The sequence below is a fragment of the Chiloscyllium punctatum genome, chromosome 16 (assembly GCF_047496795.1).
Source record: "Chiloscyllium punctatum isolate Juve2018m chromosome 16, sChiPun1.3, whole genome shotgun sequence".
Classification (NCBI taxonomy): domain Eukaryota; kingdom Metazoa; phylum Chordata; class Chondrichthyes; order Orectolobiformes; family Hemiscylliidae; genus Chiloscyllium; species Chiloscyllium punctatum.
Window position 1 is genome coordinate 64794589 of NC_092754.1, and position 16059 is coordinate 64810647.

The window sequence follows — 16059 nt, forward strand, 5'->3', positions numbered from 1 at the left end:
AAGCTCAGAACACAGAGGCACTGTAAACCCAAGCACCCATTGACACAGCTTCTCAAGATTAGTTATGATGTCGTTCTGCAGGGTTCGGTTCTGATCTGTGATCAGAGCCAATGCTTTTCTGTGGTTTGTGGAAAAAAATAACGTCTCTGCTAGAAGGCAACTACAAAGCTCTCTTGCGATAATGTGACACAGAATCAAGTGAAATTTGGAGTATCTCCTTATGGAGCTTCTTGCATCCTTTCAAGTGGCAGCTGAATTTGGTGATCAGGTATCAGTTGCTATCGAATTGGATGAAATGTTGTTAGTGATTCCTTTATTTACATTTCCCTATCTCTGAGGTTTGTCCCATTTCTTTATTAAAGAGACAATGTGTGTGAGATCTCTTTAGTGCTGTCCATAGGAGAGCCATGCTCCTGCCACTGTGCAACTTCATATTGATATCTGCCTTTAAAAACAATCTGAAACTATGGTCACATACTGGTGTAGGAACTGAGTAGGGCTAATAATAGAATGAGCAACTCTTCAACTGCTGTAAACCAACATGGGCTAGATATTCCAACTGTCATTATCACAAGGGTGCTTTTGGTGCCATATTCACTATTCAGAATAACAATTAGTTTTTCTGCTCGTGCAGAATTTCTCTCTGTTACTTTAAATAATAGTGTGCTGTGTGTATGTGCATGTGGTTTGTTTCTATTTATTTCTGTTCCTCAATGGCTTTGAAATTGTTGCTGTATATGAGCAAAGGCAAAGTAATGCCATTATTCTCTCTCCAGAAGTACATTGTTGCTGGTTTTCCTCTGAGAACAGTGCAGAACTCTACCAGTTCATTATAGGCCTGATATATTATAGTTAAGTTTCACCTCTGCCAGCTGGTACAACATGGAAAGTTGAGCATTGATGAAATAAAGATTTTTTTCATTTAAGTCTTTAGTATTGTACTTCTCATGACTCTCTCAAGAATACCAATGGGAAGAGAGAAAGCATTCAATCTGTTTGTGTAATGAGTGCTGATTGGTAAAGGCATGGAGAATGGACCAGGTGAAGATTGGCAGTTAATTGCCAATGCTTGTTGTGATTCGACTAAATTGGTGATGGCCATTCTCTGATTCATTTGGCAGGGCAATACCTTGATCATTCAGGCAACCTGCCATTTGAAAATTTTTACTGATCCGACTTTCAAATCTGTCCCTTTAGAGATAAAATTTAGAGCTTTGTTTGCATTTTTATGGCCTTTGGAACCGGTGGTGAAATTGTTAGGGACTGATGTAATTGTCTGAAATCCCTTTGTTTGTTTCCCTCACGTAGACGTGCATTTTTGAATAAGTGACCTGCACATTATTCCTTCCAAGGTGTAACACCTTACGTTTATCTGTGTGGATCTTCATTTACTAATTATTTTAACATACTGTAAATTAATTAATGATCTCTTGCAAATTCTTGTAGTCCTCAGAATTGGCTACATTTCAACATTCCTTTCCAATTTGGTGTCATTGAATTGTTAATTTTTTTGTCATAATAAGATACAATATTTAATTCACTCTTTTTTTTTAATTTTTAGAGAGGTGCAGTAATCCACACGTTAACTATAACAACTAAATGAAGAATGACAGATAGATGAAAATTATTACAAACACAGGGCAATTTAATAGACTCTATTAACTGCAAGGTCAAAACAGGGAATTATTTTTTACACGAATGATATGGTGAGATTATCCGTAGTGCAATAACTTTTTGTCCATTTTATTTTTGTTGCAGTTTATTTCCCCGGGTCTTTCTGTGCTACTGGTATGAAATTTAACAGGCACCCATCCTCCATTTTAAACTAAATGTTAACAAAAAAACAGCATTTATATAAAATGCAACATGATTTATGAAGCCATCCCTCTAGACTTATACATATTCATGCTGAGGCATGACTTTATAAATGTTTATAAAATCATCAGAGGCATGGATACGGTGAATAGACAAGGTCTTTTCCCTGAGGTGGGTGGAGTCTCACCTAAACCTATACTCGTGAGTGTAGGTTTAGAGTGAGAGGGGAAAAAGTTGAAAGTACCTAAGGAGTAACATGTTCATGCAGAGGATGGTGTGTATAGAATGAACTGCCAGAGGAAGCGGTGGAGGCTGGTGCAATTTCAACATTTAAAAGGCATCTGAGTGTGTATACGAATAGGAAGAGTTTAGAGGGATATGGGCCAAGTACTGGCAAATGGAACTGGATTAGTTTAGGATATCTGGTCAGCATGAGCAAGTGAGACTGAAAGATCTGTTTCCAAGTTGTACATCTCTATGACTCTATGATCTACCCCTTTGCTCTTAATGTACTTGTCGAATCTCTTTGGATTATCTTTAACATTATCTCCCAAGGCTATCTCATTTTCCTTTCTTGCCCTCTTCATTTCCCTTTTTAGAATGGCCCTGCACCTCTTGTACTCTTCGATATTCACTTGATCTCATTTATCTATCTCTAATTTATGATTCATTCTTAATCTGAACCAGAGCCTCAATATCTTTATTCCTCCAGTGTTCCCTCCTCTTACCAGCCTTATCTTCACACGAACAGGAACATCACACCTCTGAACTCTCGTTATCCCACTTGTGAAAGCTTCACTCTTGCAGGCCGTCCCTTGAGCTGCAGTCTACCCCAATCAACCCCTGAAAGTTTTTGTCTCATACTGTCAAAATTTGCCCTCGTCTAATTAAGAACTTTAACTTATATATAATGCCAATCCTTTCCATAGATATTTTACAACTAATCAAATTATGACCCCGGCCCCAGAAAGCTCCCCTACTAACCATTCAGTCACTTGCCCTGCCTTATATCACAAGAGTAGGTCAGGTTTGCTCCTTCTGTGGTAGTTACATCTGCATATTAATGAAGAAAATTGACTTTAGCACTTACCAAATTCCTCACCATACAAGCACTTAAGACCATGGCTGTCCCACTTTATGTTTGGAAGTTAAAATTTGCGATTATTACAATCCTATTATTCTTACTTATAAATAAGATCTCTCTACATATTTGTTACTCAATTTCCCTCTGACTACTGGGGGGACTATTACAATTGCATCAATGTAATCATGCCCTTCTTATTTATGAGTTCCATCCACATAGCTTCACTGGACCATCCCTCAGAAATACCTTGTGTTAGAACAGCAGTAATGTTTCACCACAAGAAAAATTGACTCCAATCTCCTTCTAGCTCTTCCGACATCAGCCGTACCTTTGATGGTGGGAGGGGCTTTGAAAATAAATTATTCAATTTACTGGTGACGGTTAGTAGCTGAAAATAAAGATACTATGGGAGACTTGGATGATGGGAAATAAAAGGTTACATTGTGTGGAATGAAAATTCTGGATATAAACAAGAATTTTAAAAAGCGATCTCTATTCTGTCTGCCCAGGTCTTGCCTACACCGCTGTACCTCCAGAGGACTTTCCTTTTATTTTGATGAGTTCAAGTTAATCTCAGCCGCTGTTTTGTACTTGTCAACCATTTGTTAACGGGTGATTGCCGTTTCAGAATGTAGGTTACCTTATTGTGTACGTTCTCAGAGTTCAGTGTTTGGGGTCCTTGTTGTTTCACCCTGTGCTTTGGTATATAATGCTAAATTACAGAAAAATATTAATTGCAAGTTAAGGTTAGGATATTGGAAGAACGGCTAAGAGCATCAAGTTTGACAGAGGGGTTGTGGGACAGGACATGGAAAGCAGAGGGTTTCCAGAACTTCTAATCTCTGCCTTCCCTGATCGAAATCAACCTGTGATTGATAATTTTTGAGCATTGTTATTCATTAATATCGGTATGAGAGATAGATCTCAGTCTCAGGGAGGTGCAACGTGCTTCTTTGTTTTGTGATGAACTCGGGAACATACAATAGTAAGGGTGTAAACCCAAAGGGGTGAAGGAGCAGAGGATCCCCCGTGTGTATGTGCACAAATCAGGGAATGTAACATGGTACATGGACAGAAGAGCAAATAATCCCTACTTCATCAATAACGCTGTAGAGAACAAACACAAAGCAATTATATTAAACTGAAATAAAACAGTCCCTTGTCTCACTTGGAATATTGCATCTAGTTTCAGGTGCCACGTTTTTGAAAAAATTCGAAGTTATGAGATTGGGTGCGTGACAGATTCACAACACTATTCCCAGGATGATACACCTCACCAACTCTGAGAAATTGGGACTGTTCTCCTCTGCTGATAGTTTCCAGACTCTGTGAACAGTTGCTATGATTGGTTCTCAATTCCGTCTTGCGTCATACAGATCCCAATGGCTGAATCTTTCAAGAACTCATGAGCTCTGCCTGATCAACATCGACCTCTGATTTATTATTTTTGAGGGTTGCTATTCTGTAATATCCCTGTCTCAGAAAGATCTCAGTCTCATTCCCTGGGATTTGACAGGTGTGGTGTGTCAAATAGATCCCAGGAGTTGTGCTCGCTGAGATTGATGTGTGAGAAAAACTCCAGTTCTGAGAATCCGCCCTTGGATTGTGCACGTGTTGTGTCTGAATACCTGACTGAACGTTGACATTTTTGGCTGATGAATGTTTTGTCCGGCGCTCTAGATGGCGATTTCTGCATTACTAACCCAGCCTGTCCCGACATTGGGAGTACATTTAGTTTAGACGGTGTAGAGTAAACTTTCAAACTCCTTTGCCTGCCTTTTATAGGCTTCTGGTGGAGCAAAGCTCCTAATTTGTATCATTTGGTGACCCTAGACTGTGACCCTTTTTGCATAAGAGGTAATGTTCTCTCATCATTCTGCCTCTGGAGTGTTCCATCGGGCATATCGTGTGATAAATGCAGTTACATTAGTGGGCTGCATGGTAGCGCAGCATTAAACTAAATGACTGGAATGAAACACAACCAAACAGAACAAGTGAAAGTATTTGACTGGGAAAGGAGTAGGATGTAGGAAAATGTATTATTACTGACTGGCCTTGAAGAAAGAATTAAGCAAACTCAAGGTTACTGCATATTCATTCGAGATTTATTAACCATTTCAGATAGCATTTTTATCCAAAAAGTTGATGTAAAAGCTAACAGAAGTGAATATTCTGGCTGGATGCCACATTGAGATGATAACACATGCACTGTGAGCTGGGAATTTTCTGTACATCAGTAAGTCACAAGAAAGGGAATACAAAGGCTCATCAGAGAGGGTAGGCAACGATTCTGAGTAAAGAACAAATAAAAACAAAACAAATGGGGCTTCAAACAACTGGGAAGCTACAAATTCTTCCAACCACAACCATCTCAAAGATATTAAAGTAAAAACGAAAATCCATCAATAATTGTCTCAGTTACACGCTGATAAACTGAAGTAATCTCGTTGTTAGAGTCAGCAACAGGACATATTGTAGATTGGAAATTCAGAGACCTTGTTAAGCATATCAGGAAAATCAAGGGGGTCCACACTTCAATCACTTAACCTGGAAAAGAGAAATAAAGCAATAATGCAGATATTTATGATCAGGGGCATTCAGATTTAATGTTTATTCAATGGCACATTTAGAGATTTCACGAAACATATTGGGCTGCTTGGCGTGAGAAAGATGTGATTATTCTCACCTTCACCAGAGTGACGGCAGCGCTGTAGAAAATACTCAGGAAGAACAAGGTGATGAACGTGGAAGCAGTTGTCCAGATGTTGCTGTTATCATCCTCATAGTCTTCAATCCAAGTGTGATCTATTGAATCTATGAATATAAAACCGAGAGAACGCATTTAGATTGTTTATTGATCCAGATCGATCTATCTGCATCCAAGTCATGTAATTAGAGACCATTACATCTTTATAAAGCAGTCAGGTATTTCTCAAGTGTGACTCTTATTTGTATCTATTAGTGCATTATTGACTCTCAGCAAGAAATTAAAAATAACTAACCGCACATGTTCTTTCTTCATTGTCCATGTCAGAACGTTTTAAATTATTGTTCTTTGAATCTATTATTTAAGGATATTATTATTTGAGGAGTGCTTATTACGAATGATTATTTTAATTATATCATTATATTGTAAATATAGGCTGTGACCGCACTTTAGTTGAAAATTGTGGCCATCACTGAATAAAAGTTCAAATGTGATTCTCAGCTTTATGTATTGGTGACCAATTGCTTGGCTAATCATGAATATAAGTGACACCACAGTTAGGACATTGCTTCATATTTTTGTTTGTAGGGTCTGTATATTTAGGAATAAGTTTTTGTACGTGTCCCTTAATTTATTTGATCTACTGCTTGCTGTGTTTGGTTTTCCTTTAATGTTTGTGTATGTGGTTATGAGAGTCTCTGCCCATGTTGGAGTCTGTGCGTGAATAAACATATTCCTGTTCCTTTACTGCTGGTGTGCTCATGTGTTTGTGTACGTTAATTTTGGTCTTTTCACATTGTGTAAGCATCATCAGGCTAATATGCCACTTCGTTGCTGCCTATGCTTATCTTGTAATGTCTTTGTGAGTGTTCACTTTTCATTAGTGCTATCTAAAATGTGTGCTTATGTGTCTGTTTCAGATCCTACCTAAACTAGGTTATTTTCATGTTTATGCTTAATAAATGTTAGCGTGCAATGTTATGTTTTGATGGATGTTTATATTTATATGACGATGTTTGCTTGTGTGGCAATCTTTCCCAAACCATCTCCTGATAAGCTTGTTTGTGTTATTGTTTGTGGATGCTTGCTGATGCTTGTGCCCATTATCCTTATTTAATAAACACCCCTCTATTTGTTTATCTATGCACTTGTGTGTCTGCATGTGCGACTCTGAATTTGTGTGTACGTGTGATATAGTATATATGCTGATCAATGTGGTTTAAAAATAACTAATTAAGCTGCCTCTGTCATCGTACGTTTGTGATTCTGAAAATGGGAAAATAATGATATTAATATTTATCTCTGTGCATTTACGTGCCTGTGTGAGATGACATGTGGGAGGACATATTTCAAAATTTGTAACTGTGTGTTCATGCGTGTTGTCTGTACGCATTGTGCTGTATGAACGTTTATGTATTCATGCCCATTTGTGTGTTACCATGTGTCTATGTTTCTCATTGTTTTGTGTGAGTATCGCTGTTCATTTGTGCAAATGATTTTCTTTCGGTGTATGTGAGTTTTTGAATGAGCTTAGGTGAGTGTTCAAGTGCCACTTGCATGTGTGGCTCTGTGCGAGTATGCGTGTGTGACATCTTATCTATATGCACATTTGAGTGTGCACATAAATATGTGTCTTTAAGTGAGAACCCGTATATGTGTCATTACGTGTGTATTTGCGATCATCTCTCTGTATCTGTTCTTATACCAGACTGCAATTTTTAATATTCTAATTTATTGTTCAAATTTTAATGGATTGCCCATAATTAGATTTGACCTTGGTGTTGTAGGAAACATTCCCATCATCGTGGAGAGATAAGCGTTTTATGAGCAACTCTTCTGTTGCAGTGATAGAATTTCTGTCTCTGAGAGAAAAGGCGTGAGTTCAAATCCCCACTGATAACATTTCTGAATATGTTTATTAGAAAATGTCTACTTGTGTTCTGCATGTGAAACAAAATGATATCAGGTATTCGAATACCAGAATTGATCCCATGTGCTCCAGAAAACTGACACAAAACTATGGAATTCAAACCGGGACCATGCAAAAACCAGTTATGGATTATGGGAATCAATGTTAATCATTTGTTAACAGAGCCAAGCGTGTCCAACATGCTTCAAAGGTATATTTTGCAAGGAAATGTTAAATCTTTGGACAGTAAGCAAGAAGCTGACTGTTCCTGTTAGTAACTGGGTTACATTACAGAGGACATCTACCATGAAAACTCTGCACAGGGAGCAGTTCCCCTCCCCTCTGCTCCACGCCAACCTATCTGTCGATTCTCTTTGGTGTGAAAGTGAAAATACATTCTGTCCTCCGCTGTAATGGATAAGAGGCTGTACATGAAGTAGGAGGTGTGGTCGCTCTCCGCCATCACCTCGGTGTTCTTGTAGTTACTGGGATTCACCGGCTTGTCATTGTTTGTCCACTTGACGAAGATCTCTTGGGGGGAGAAACCTCTCACTAAACAGGTGAGGGAGAGAAACCTCTGAGCGGAGATTTCTTCTGTTGGTGGCAGGAGGACCGATTCTGACGGCTCCAGCGGATTAATCACTGCAGAATATTTGAGACAAATATAAATCAACCAAAAAAATCCTGAACCAATTTCACAATTTCACTAAATATTAAAGTACACCATGTTTAATTTGGGATTTATTCACTTCCATTTTCTAAAGGAGAAGTACGGTACACATTCTGTTCAGTAAAAAAAAGTAAAGTTTAAGATGAAAGTTGCCTCCATTTTTCCAGCCCACAACAAGGGCATTCTGTCCAACTGTCATTGGTGATGGTGACGTCAAAACCCTGGCTTCTTCCCACCTTATCTGACTTAATCAGAATACAATATCCTTTGGTCCATCTTTTTTTAATCAGCTACCTAGCTATCCTGCCTTCAGATGCATCATTAATGCTCCCAACGGTGTTTATTCATTACCAATCAAAGCCTGACATTGATGTAACTGGATCTGGATTACACATGGGATCCTTTGTGCTTTAATCTCACCGCTCACCTTTCTCCTTATGGATGGAGTCTCTCAGCGGAATCGGTCGATTCTGATGGTACACTACACATTCAAAAGTAACACCACTCAGCCAGGCTTCAGTAGAAATGTCTAATTTGCTGATCACGCTGTCGGGATTCTGTCCAGGCTGGTCAGCAATCTCTGATTTCAGAGGCTTCTTTTCTTGTTTCCAGGTCACGTTGACTCCAGAAGGAAGATTGGACACAACGCAGGTTAACGTCACCTTCGCCTCCAGTAAGACTTGTTCTACTGGCGGTGGGAGGATATTAACGGTGTTAGGGTGGCACTCGGTATCTTCTATGAAACAAAAATCAAAGTAAATGAAAAATGCCCCTTTATGATACAAACAGCCAATCTTCAGATTACTTCTTCACAGGATGAAGGCACCACCTTCAAAATGGCAACTCCAACTATTGCTGAAACGATGCTTACTATTGTTGATGTATTTTGATCTGTGAAAGCATTTGTGATTACCGAGGACAAATCCTGTGTAATTATTCCTAAAGAACACTGGCTTTGTAACAAGTGAAACCTGTGAAAAAAGGTAAAATCATCGAAGATACCATCATGTAACCCATGGAATTACCTTTCTTTCAGAGTTTGTCTCTCACTTAAGACCATCTATTGATACTTGTGACAAGAGTAATCTCAAATATAATGAGTTCATTTCCATGTTCATAACCCTTAGGTGCAAGTGCTGCTGGTCACGCTGACTGCCAAATCAACATCCTAAATTTTAGGCAAATTATAATAAATAATAATTATTCTCTTTGCAGAGTTCTAAAGTGTTACAGGAACGGTGAACAGCCATGGAAATTCTGTTCATTATATTTACTGATCAAAAATACTTTGCGTTATTAGTGTGATGTCATTCTCTAATTTATGTCATTGTTCCTCGTGAGCTGTGTTTGGAGTAGATCTGAAAACAAGACATTGGATATCGAGAAGGACACGAATCTCCTTAATTCTTTCCCTCCATTCAGTTAGTTCATGACTGGTCTGTACTTTCACTTTATTTACTAAGGTGCATTTTTTAATTCCTTCATATAGCAGGGGAGAAAAAAACAAACAAAAGCGTCTTAAATTAATCTACAAACGCGATGGAAATGTGCACTAATTTCATAGACATCCACTACTCCCTGTTTAAACATCGCCACCCCAAACCAGGCTAAATCAGCCTGTCTCGAGTTCCTAGTTCATTCATCCCTATTGTAGCATTCTTACCAGAATTTATTCTCCTGCCTCATCCAATAATTACAGAGAGCATCTTAAAGAAGCTCACTGAGATCACGTTTATACCAGTTCATCAAATATGATACCCCCTTGGTCTGTGGTCTGATCCCATAAATGAAGTTAAAGAGCTCAGTACCAGATAAAAATCAATGTCGTACAGTATCCAAGGTCAACGGGTCATTCCTGAACAGGGAATGAAGCATTTAACGCATTTTGATTTATTTTCAAGTAAGGGTCACTGCATATTTTAACCACGTCATTTTGAGACCACAACATCATCAGATAGAGGATCAGAATAAGGCTGTACGGCCAATCCAGAGTTTGGATCAGAATGATGCTGGAAAAGCACAGCAGGTCTGGCAGCATCCAACGAGCAGGAAAATCGATGTTTCGGGCTAAAGCCATTCTACTGTCTTCTCCCCATATTAAACAAGAGCCGATCTATCTCTGGCTTGATACACACAATGGCCTGGCCTCCACAGCCCTCTGCAGCAACAAGTTCCACAGCCTCATCACAATCAGGCTGAAGAAATTCCTCCCCATCTCAGTTCTAAACGGTGCCCCTTTGACCCTGAGACTGTGCTCTTGGGTCTGATAGCGCGGATGAAATGATCTCAGTCCGAGCCCAGAGTGCGGTTCGACAATCGGTAATTTATTAAAGTGTTTAACGCCGGCGGAGACCAACCGAGGTCCAAATCTTGATCGCTCTCTCGTTCCACGCGCGCTGTTACAAGTTATATACTTCATGAGTCAGGATGTAGGAGATTGGGTATGAATGAGTGTGAATGGTGGCAATCATGGCTGGAGTATGTGTGAATGTCAAGCTTCCTGCCATCCTCAGAGAGTCGGCAGCATACACAAAAGGTGTGCTGTTTATCTTTACGTGAATGGGTCCGGGTGCTATCTGCTTGTCTCTCCGTGAGGGCTAGAGGAGAGCACCCCCCTTTGTTACTTCCAAAGTGTCTGTTAGATTCATCCTATTCGTTTGGTGTTTGCCTTTGGTGTAGGACTGTTTTGCATGATCAGGTTATGGGTGTGTCAGTTGGAACCTTGACGAGATTATAAGGTAGGTTTCGATCTGTGAGTCATGACCATTGTCTGGAGTCCTGACTCGTGTCTGGTCCGGTGTGTATTCGGATCTGTCTTTGGGCCCCTTCTCCCGATCATGTGGTCGGGCTGGCAGCTGCTGTTTTAGAATGAATACTGTTTGCTTTAAAATGGATACTGCTGGCTCTCCCGATGTGGGCCTTGCTCCACGGTAAACACGGGGCGGTTTATCACCCCCCTCTTCAGGTCCTAGTCATACCTACCAGTCAAAACATCTATTCCACATTCACTCGACCTCAGTCTCTCAGTATTTTCTATGTTTCAGTCAAATATCTCTCCAATATACCCCCTCCACCCCAAACTTATCCTTGAAGCGGCCACCAGGCAAGGATTCAGCACTCTGAATGCCTCTCTCAGCATGGTCAGGCAACAAACTATTTAACAAAGCTCACAGTCTATATATCTATCTTCAACAGAGAGGAAACATGCTTTTCTGACTTGCCAAAATGTTTAATTATGAGCAATGCTAATGTAACACTCAAACTGAAATGAGATATGTGGCATGTTGGGAAACGAGAAGCTGTACCATGCTGTTTACTATGTCTGAAAAATTAGTGTGTTTGATTCACATCAGAGTTCAGAATGATTTGTAGCTCTCTCAGTATGTGTCTCTTACCCTGGAGTGCGGTGATGTTTTTACTTTGAGTGTTGTCTCCAAGAGTGACCTGGCAGGAATAGACTGCGCTGTTGAACCATTCACCATAAGGGACAATCAGCCGACTCGTCACCGAGAAGTTCCCGTTTGCCTCACACACGGGAGACGTGAAGAAGCCAGAATCCAAGGGTCGGCCTTTTTTCAACCAACTCACGGAGATTGACTTCGGATGGAAATCGATGATTGAACAGACGACAGTTGCAAACTTGCTGCTTGCGATTTCTTCACTGGAGCTCACAGTTAGGAAAAGATTTGGTGGGAGAATATCTGGACCTTTAGGAAGCACATCGCATACATTATCCAACGAATTTCATAACAAATACAATCAGTTCTCATATATCAAGGTTTCTTGTGGTTATGGATACAAGAATCATAATTGTGCAGAGTGCTGGAGAAGCTGGGATCCACACAGAAAGATCAGCAGGACAATATGAAAGGCTAAAATTATAGGACACAGCAAGGGAGTCAAGGAGGCATAGAAACTATAGGCCGGTAACACCAGAAGGGAGATAACAACGTTGGATGGTATTCGTTTTAATGACAGAGTCTGATGAACAAGGCAGATGAATTACCAGCATAAATGAGGAAATGATGCGATTGCTATCACGGAGACATATTGAGAGGCGGGCAGGAGTGGGCTATTCAATATTCCAGGATTTAGTGCCTTCAGGCGAGACAAGGAAAGATAGAAAAGAATGGGGGCAGGGGTGTGTGGTACAGAATGTTGCTTCTGTCGCAATTCTGACAAGAGTATTTTAAGCTGTAAAGAGAAATGAAATCATGGATACCTCCTCGAACAAAGGCAAATGGACAGTACTTCAAAACCAAAATACAGCAAACATAACTTCAGGGACAGCACGATAGACCTTAATATAGGTCCAAAAGACCAACTACAAATACATGGGCAAATTTCAGAGACATGTAAATTAAATAGGGGAATGAGAAAAGAGGTTTTTAACTTCCTCAGCATAGGGTTGGATATTCATTTTGTCAAAAATTTAGAGGGAGCAGAATTCTGAAAATGCCGCCAGGAGAATATTTTAACAAAGTATGTGTTTAATACTGAGAATTTTAATCCAGACCGTGCAAGAGAGGGGTGAATCTGGACTTAACTTTAGGGAATGAAGTCGACCCAGTGGGTAAACCATCAATGGTGGAGCACTTTGCAGACAGTGATCGTAAATCAGTTGGATTTCAGATTGTACAGCAAAGGAATAGAAATTGGGCCAAAGTTCTGAAAAGGGGAAGGACAATTTTAGTAAGATCAGGTAATGACTTGACCAGAGTAGACTCGAAGCTGACACTTATTGGTAAATCTGAGTCAGAGCAGTGTGACACATTTAAGAAAGAGATAGAAAAATCACAGGGAGGACATTTCACAGGAAGCCACTGCGTGGGACCAAGAATGCAGCGGGCTCTGGATACCAAAGGGCATGGAGGGTGAGATAAAAAGAAACAAGGGAGGCTTCCAGTCTATACTGAAATCTCAAAACAATAGAAATTAGTATGGAGTACAGAACGTGCAAGGGGGAGTTTGAAAGACAAAGAAATTAGAAGAGCAAAAGGGACCATGAGAAAATAACAGCAGTCAAAATAAAGGAAAATATTTTTAAAAGTTACAGGCTCATTCATAATAAAATAATTATTCTGGAAACAGTAATGCCCATTAAGTGTTATTATTGGAGTGGAGCCGGAGGATTAGGTTGCGGTCAAAACGAATGTGTTGTGTCAGTGTTCACTAGTAAGAGGGACAATGTGGAGACAGAAATCATGGAGGGGTGTTGTGATGTAGTTTTCAGAAATTAGCACACATGACGGGATGTTCTGTGTTGTCTTGCTGAATGAAAAATGGGTATATTTCCAGGGCAGATGAAAAGTATACCAAGCAGTTGAGCGATGCAAAGGATGAAATAGTTGGGTCGCTGACAATAATTTAGAATTCCTGTCTGGCCACAGCAGTTGTGCCAAGTGAGTGTAGATCAGCCAACGTTGCACTGTTATGCAGGACGAAGGAAGGCATAAATAATGAAAACACCGGTCTGTCAAGCTACTCTCAGTGGTAGGGAAAATATGGAGAAGTGAAATTAGTCTTCATTTGGAAGATAAATCAACAATTTTCAGCACGGTTTTATTGAGAGGAAGTCATGTGTAAGAATTTGATAGTCGTTTTCAGAGAGATAACTCGATGTCCAGATGATAGAAATAATCAGAGCCAATGGGATCTGAGTTAATTTGACAGATTGGATCTAGAACTGGCTGAGTGGTGGGAGCAGGGGATAATAGTCATCGGGTGTCTGCGTGACTGGAAATCTATGTCTCCTGGTGTTCTGTAGGGATTGGTGTTGATTTCCTTGCTATTTCTCTTACATACCAATGATTAAGACTCAAATTTAGGAGAATTAACCAGTGAATTCACAGATGAAATTAAAACTGTCTTGTTGGTATGTCATGAGCATAATGGCTTTAGATCGCAAGAGGATATAAAAGGGTTGGTTGTATGTGAAGACAATTTGCAAATGGAAATTATTCTGGATAAATGTAAGGTGATGTAATTCGGCAGAAGAATCTGTGAGGTGTGTCGTTTTGAATGGTGGAACCCTGGAAAGGCCTGAGGATCTTTGGTGCATGTACCCACCGATCCCCTCTGGTACTGTGTCGTCTGGATAAAGAGGCTAAGAAGGTGAGAGGATATTTGCTTTTATTAGCCTAGACATTGACAATGAAGAGTAGGGAGATGATACTGGAACATAATAGAACACTTGTTAGGCCATACTGAAGCGTTGTGTGCATATTATCGAAGGAATGTGATTACACTTAAGGCAGTATTGATGAGATTTGCCAGGATCTTGCCTGGGTTGGAGGGTTTTAGTTATGAAACTTGATTGGATAGACAGGGGTTTTCCTTGGAGCAGGGGAGAATTAGAGAGAAGATTATCATGATGTCTAGAATTATTTTAGGCATAGACAGGGTAAACTGGATGAAACCTTTCCCCTTGATGGAGAGATCAATGCCTCAGGGGCACAACGTGAAGGTGGATCTCAGTGGAAAACAAAATCAAACAGAGGGTGGTGTTAGCCTGGAGCTCAGCACCTATAAGTCATGTAGAGACTGAGCCCCTCATAATAAGTATGATGTATCCTTGCAAGGACAAGTCACACAAAGCAATGAATCATGTGCTGGCACATGAGACTGGAATAGTTAGGTGGCTGTTATTGATAGATGTGAACTGGATGGATCAAAGGGCCTTTTTCCTGTGCTGTATAAGGTGATTCTGCGAAAACGGTTATAAATAATGCCTTGTTCATATTAATCCCAAATGCTCTGTTTATCTCAGTTCCCACAACACATACCTGGACATGGCATTTCTTTGCTCTTGTGTGACCCGCTGTGTTGCTCCTCACAGTAGATTTTGCTGGGGCAATCTGCCACTGACCCGGGCAGGGTTAACTGACTGCTCAGGGTGTAGGTTCCCTTCTTGTTTCTCACTGATGGGTAAATCTGCAATCCAGTCGTGATTAGCTCCCCACCTTTCTTCCAGGTTACCTTGGTGACGTCAGCGGAATAGTCCATCGCCAAAGATCACAGAACCGGTGTTTTGCTCCTGACAGGAGGAGACCAGGCCATAAATCGTGGGGGGAGATAGTGTCTCTACAATAGATTGACAAATTGAGCATGTTAGTTCCTGTTAATTTGACCTTATCAGTTGCTCAAATGTATCCTTAGCTGTAAACGTTTGACAGTATGCTCCCGCTGAGTCTACAGCATAACTGGAGTTTATTTTTGGTTCCTACCAGTTGCTGATCATGATCATTGGTTCCCTCTTCATAAACATGCCCTCGACCTTGACCATTGCCATATAATTTTGGAAGAAGAACATCCTGATCCCACCCCAGTAACTGCTTTAAGATCTCAACAACTGACACTTTCACTGGATTGCTGTGAAGAGCAGAGAAGTTTCACAAAATACAAACCAAGGAAATGCAGATTCATCAAAATTCTATAGTGTGTGCAAACAGGCCATTTGGCCCAACAAGTCCACATACACCCTCTGAAAAGTAACCCATCCCCCAACCCTATTATGCTACAGTTAACCCTGACTAATGCACCTAACCTCCCACTCACTGAACACAACATTTGCAATTCCCCCAGCTTGCACATCTTTGGACTGTGGGAGGAAACACCCACAGACATGGGAAGAAAGTGCCGACTCCACACAGACAGTCACCCGAGGCTGGAATGGAACCCGAGTCCCTAGCACTGTGAGGCAGCAGCGCTATCCACGGAACCAGCGTGCTGCCCCACTTGTTACCGTGCTGCTGGAAATACCCAACAGCTGACAGTACCACTGGAGAGAAATCAGAGTGAATCATAGAACATAGAACATTACAGTGCAATACAGGCCCTTCAGCCCTCGATGTTGCGCCACCCTGTCATACTAA

General features: G+C 40.5%; 1 gene segment (V, D, J or C); it reads right to left on the reverse strand.

Moving 5' to 3' along the window:
- Positions 1-3997: 3997 nt before the first annotated feature.
- LOC140486830 (Ig heavy chain C region, membrane-bound form-like) lies at positions 3998-15190 on the reverse strand. The segment is given in 6 exon segments: positions 3998-4006; positions 5586-5713; positions 7873-8157; positions 8613-8921; positions 11581-11892; positions 14971-15190. Coding segments are annotated over 6 exon segments (1263 nt in total).
- Between the last annotated feature and the right edge of the window lie 869 nt (positions 15191-16059).